The 3,360-nt window shown below is 45.9% G+C and overlaps 1 protein-coding gene across 1 annotated transcript in view; it reads left to right on the top strand.

Moving 5' to 3' along the window:
* Positions 1-3,360, top strand: part of CDHR3 (cadherin related family member 3) — a 53,562-nt gene that overhangs the window by 17,516 nt on the left and 32,686 nt on the right. The window contains exon 5 of the mRNA XM_023519599.1: positions 2,673-2,767. Coding sequence (XP_023375367.1) covers positions 2,673-2,767 — 95 coding nt within the window. The remainder of the gene's footprint in view (positions 1-2,672; positions 2,768-3,360) is intronic.

Genomic DNA, 3,360 nt, shown 5'->3' with positions numbered 1-3,360 from the left:
GGTTTTTTTGTTGTTGCTTTTTTGTTTTGTTTTAAGATTCTCTAAGGTGGAAATGTTGATCTCACATAGATGGGCAATATGCAATATCCAGTATTCAACAAATATGTATTGGGCACCTATTATGTGCTAGTCATTAGGAATACAGCAGTATGCAAAGTGAAGCCTTTTCCTCATGCATTTTATCTTCTAACGAACAGTAGTACATAACATTTATCAAGGACTTACCATCTGCTGGGCACTGTTCTAGCACTTTATAAGATAACCCTCTAGGGCAGCCGTTCTCAACCATAACCCACAGGAACTGTATTAAAGGGCCAAGTTAGGAAGGTTGAGAACCACTGCTCTAGGGCATGCCCTATACTTATTACTCTTTGTACAAGCTCACATGGTTGGAAAGTTCACACCAGGGTTCAAATCCAGGCAGCCTGGCTCCAGAGTCAGCACATTTAATTCATGACTCTTGTGCTCCAGATGTGCCTCAGAGTTTCCCTTCTCTGGTCCCATCATATCTTGTATTTGTCCCTATTGGAGCACCTCCCCCATATCTTTGTTCCTTTGAGCTTTTGGAGGGTAGGGCCTGTCTGTCATCTCTGTATCCCAAGATATTATAGTGCTTGGGACCAACCAGAATTAAAGACTCCTCTCAAAACACATGTGGAAAGACATCCTGATTCAGGTGCATATAGTAAATGCCCCTATGGGTCTCTAAAACCCTATCATTCCATCACATCCAGCTTAGGCCTCTGATTTATGGATATGTGAGGATTCCCTGCAGGGAAGTCTTTGCTTAAAGACACAGGACTTCTTTGTGTGTGAGCAGCTGCAGGCCTGGGCAATTGCAGCCCAATTGATGGGGAGCTTGAGATTTAAACCTCATGCCTTGGAGTGTTGCCAAGGTGCTTATGTAACCTGGGGGGTTGAGAGAAGGGTGCTCTGTGGCATTGTTCCAGAGTTTACTCTTAAAAATGGATTGGAAACACCTAAATGAGCAGCAAGAAAGACTAAGTCAAATAACCTCCTACAGGACAATGCTGTGCCATCATTAATTAACCAGGCTGTAAAAATAAGACTTAAGAATAGGAGTAAATGATTAAGATTTAAATGAATGGAATAGACATTATAATTTTTATTTGAACATCTCAATATTTTGGAGAGTAAGTTTGCTCAGAAAAGAACAGAAGGCTATCATCAAAATGATGAGATTTTAGAGGTGACATATTTCATCTTTTTTTGTACTTTTCTGTCTGTCCAAATTTTTATGTAGAAATACATTCATTACAATTAGAAAACCATTATTAAATAATAAACAGAAAGTAAACACTTTTTAAAATGATTTAAACACCTAATACTGGCCCCAAGGGAGACCTTTAATCTATGTTTTGTGCATACTTTCTTGTACTGGGAGCTCTGCCGTGATCACAACACAGCAAGTTGCTGGGTTAGAAACCTTGGCAGGTGTTTCCATTGATGCTAGACTTCAGGGGCTGTGGCTCTGGTTGCAAAACCTCCACTGATTATCTGATCCAGAGATCTAAGGCCTTGAGGATAGAACATCCCTCATGCTAGCAGGAAATAATGAAACCTTCTAACCTTAAAGCCCTTTGGAACAAATGGATATAAACACGTAAGTCTCTAGTGTTGCTACAGCCCTTCATATTGTACAGTGTGCCTTCTCATTTAATCCCCACAATGACACAGAGAGCGATGGTCCTATCATCCCTAAGTTATAAGCAAGGAAAGGACTTGCCCCAGATATTGTAGCAAGGACCAGAACTTGGACCCAGCTCTTCTGACCCAAGCCTTTCCTTTGCTTCTTTGACTCCATTCTGGGAGCAAGGAAGCAAGCTTGATGAGCACCCATGGGAGGCTCAGCACAGTCCTCCTGTGGGCTGGCCCTTAGTGGGCTTACAGATAAGCCTGTCTGCTCTAGTCAGACCAGGTGGCTCTGGCAGGGTGTCATCAGGAGGGCTAGTCTGAGCACTAGGAGACAATGTTGGCCAACACTCTCAACTACCCAAAGATGTGGGAAGGGCTTTACTAGTGGCCACACGCCAGATATTAGATTTAAAAAGCTCTTGTATAACCACAAGCCAGATTCCAACCTGTGCTCTAAGCCCTGCCACATTGCATTCTCAGCTCACACTTGTTCCTTCCACCATTTCAACAAGTAATCTTTGTGCACATTTTATGCCCTGCATATATGGAAAGTTCTTTTAAGGGTAGTGACCAGATCCTATTCCCTTTGGTTTCAGCCTGTTACTTAAGGTGTGATAGGTGTGTTTAAACAGGGTTGGTTACAGTGGTTACAGCTAAGACATAGAATCTAAGCCGGGAGTTGTCCACTGGAAAAATGAGAACATAGTGAAGGGATGAGGAGACAGAAGCAGAGCCTTTTGGGGGCCTTTGCACACTTCCTGTAACTGAAGCAGGATCCAGTGACAGTTTCTTAGGGTGGAGTCAATCAGGGCCATAGGCTGAGACCAATAGATCCAGAGGTTTCTTGATTCCAGAGCTGTCAAGTCCCAGAGCTGCGCATTTAGGCTTCATCCTGACATATAAAGAGTATTCCCTGGGTTAAGAGTACACAGTGGGAACTGAACAAGCACATCTTCAGGGGAAATGTGTATTGGTGTGTTGCTGACTTAATTAAATATTCTCCCCTTGATTTTCAGTATTTCCTGATTTCTCCCTCTAAGAACTTTAGAATGTCTGCTAATGGCACCCTCTTCTCCACAACAGGATTGGACTATGAAGCGGGACACAGCAGGTAGCCTTGGCGGTGCTTGAATCCTGTTTGTCTGAGGGTGGAGGACAACAGGAGGGATGGTAGTGTACCCGAGGACAGCTGCTCCCAGCGTCTGTGCCTCATCTGAAATTCAGAGGGCAGTGAACGCAGGGAAGGAGTAGGGCATACGGCAGCCGTCTGGACGGCCCCCTTCCTGTATAAAACCTCCAACTCCAGAGAACAAGATTGATGGTGTGGGAGAGGGTGCCCAAGTATCAGGAGGACGGCTGAGACCCCTCTGTTTGGGAGAGGCAGCTGTCCCAGCAAAGGGGCTGAGTGGCCCTAAAGTAGCGAGGAGGCGGGGTGAGCAGGCCTTGGGGAAGGGCCCGGCCTCAGGAACAAAACCACGTAGGCCTTGGGGGGAAGCAGGTGAGGCTCCTGGCTCTGCGCCAGGCATGGGGACCAGAGCCAGCTTCTTCTGCCCTGGTGCCTGGCTCCTTCCCATGGGTGTGGTACACGTGGCCCAGGGACATGGAGGCAGAATGTTCCACAAGGCAGGTGCTGTGAGGCGGTGGCTGTGGGGAGCCACTGTAGGATAGGGGTTGGGGCGTGGGTTGACAAATCAGGAGAGAGAC

This window comes from Otolemur garnettii, unplaced genomic scaffold, assembly GCF_000181295.1.
Source record: "Otolemur garnettii isolate 467f Iridium unplaced genomic scaffold, OtoGar3 scaffold00005, whole genome shotgun sequence".
Lineage (NCBI taxonomy): Eukaryota > Metazoa > Chordata > Mammalia > Primates > Galagidae > Otolemur > Otolemur garnettii.
Note: the sequence above shows the minus strand (reverse complement) of the source record. Positions and strands in the feature narration are given on the sequence as shown.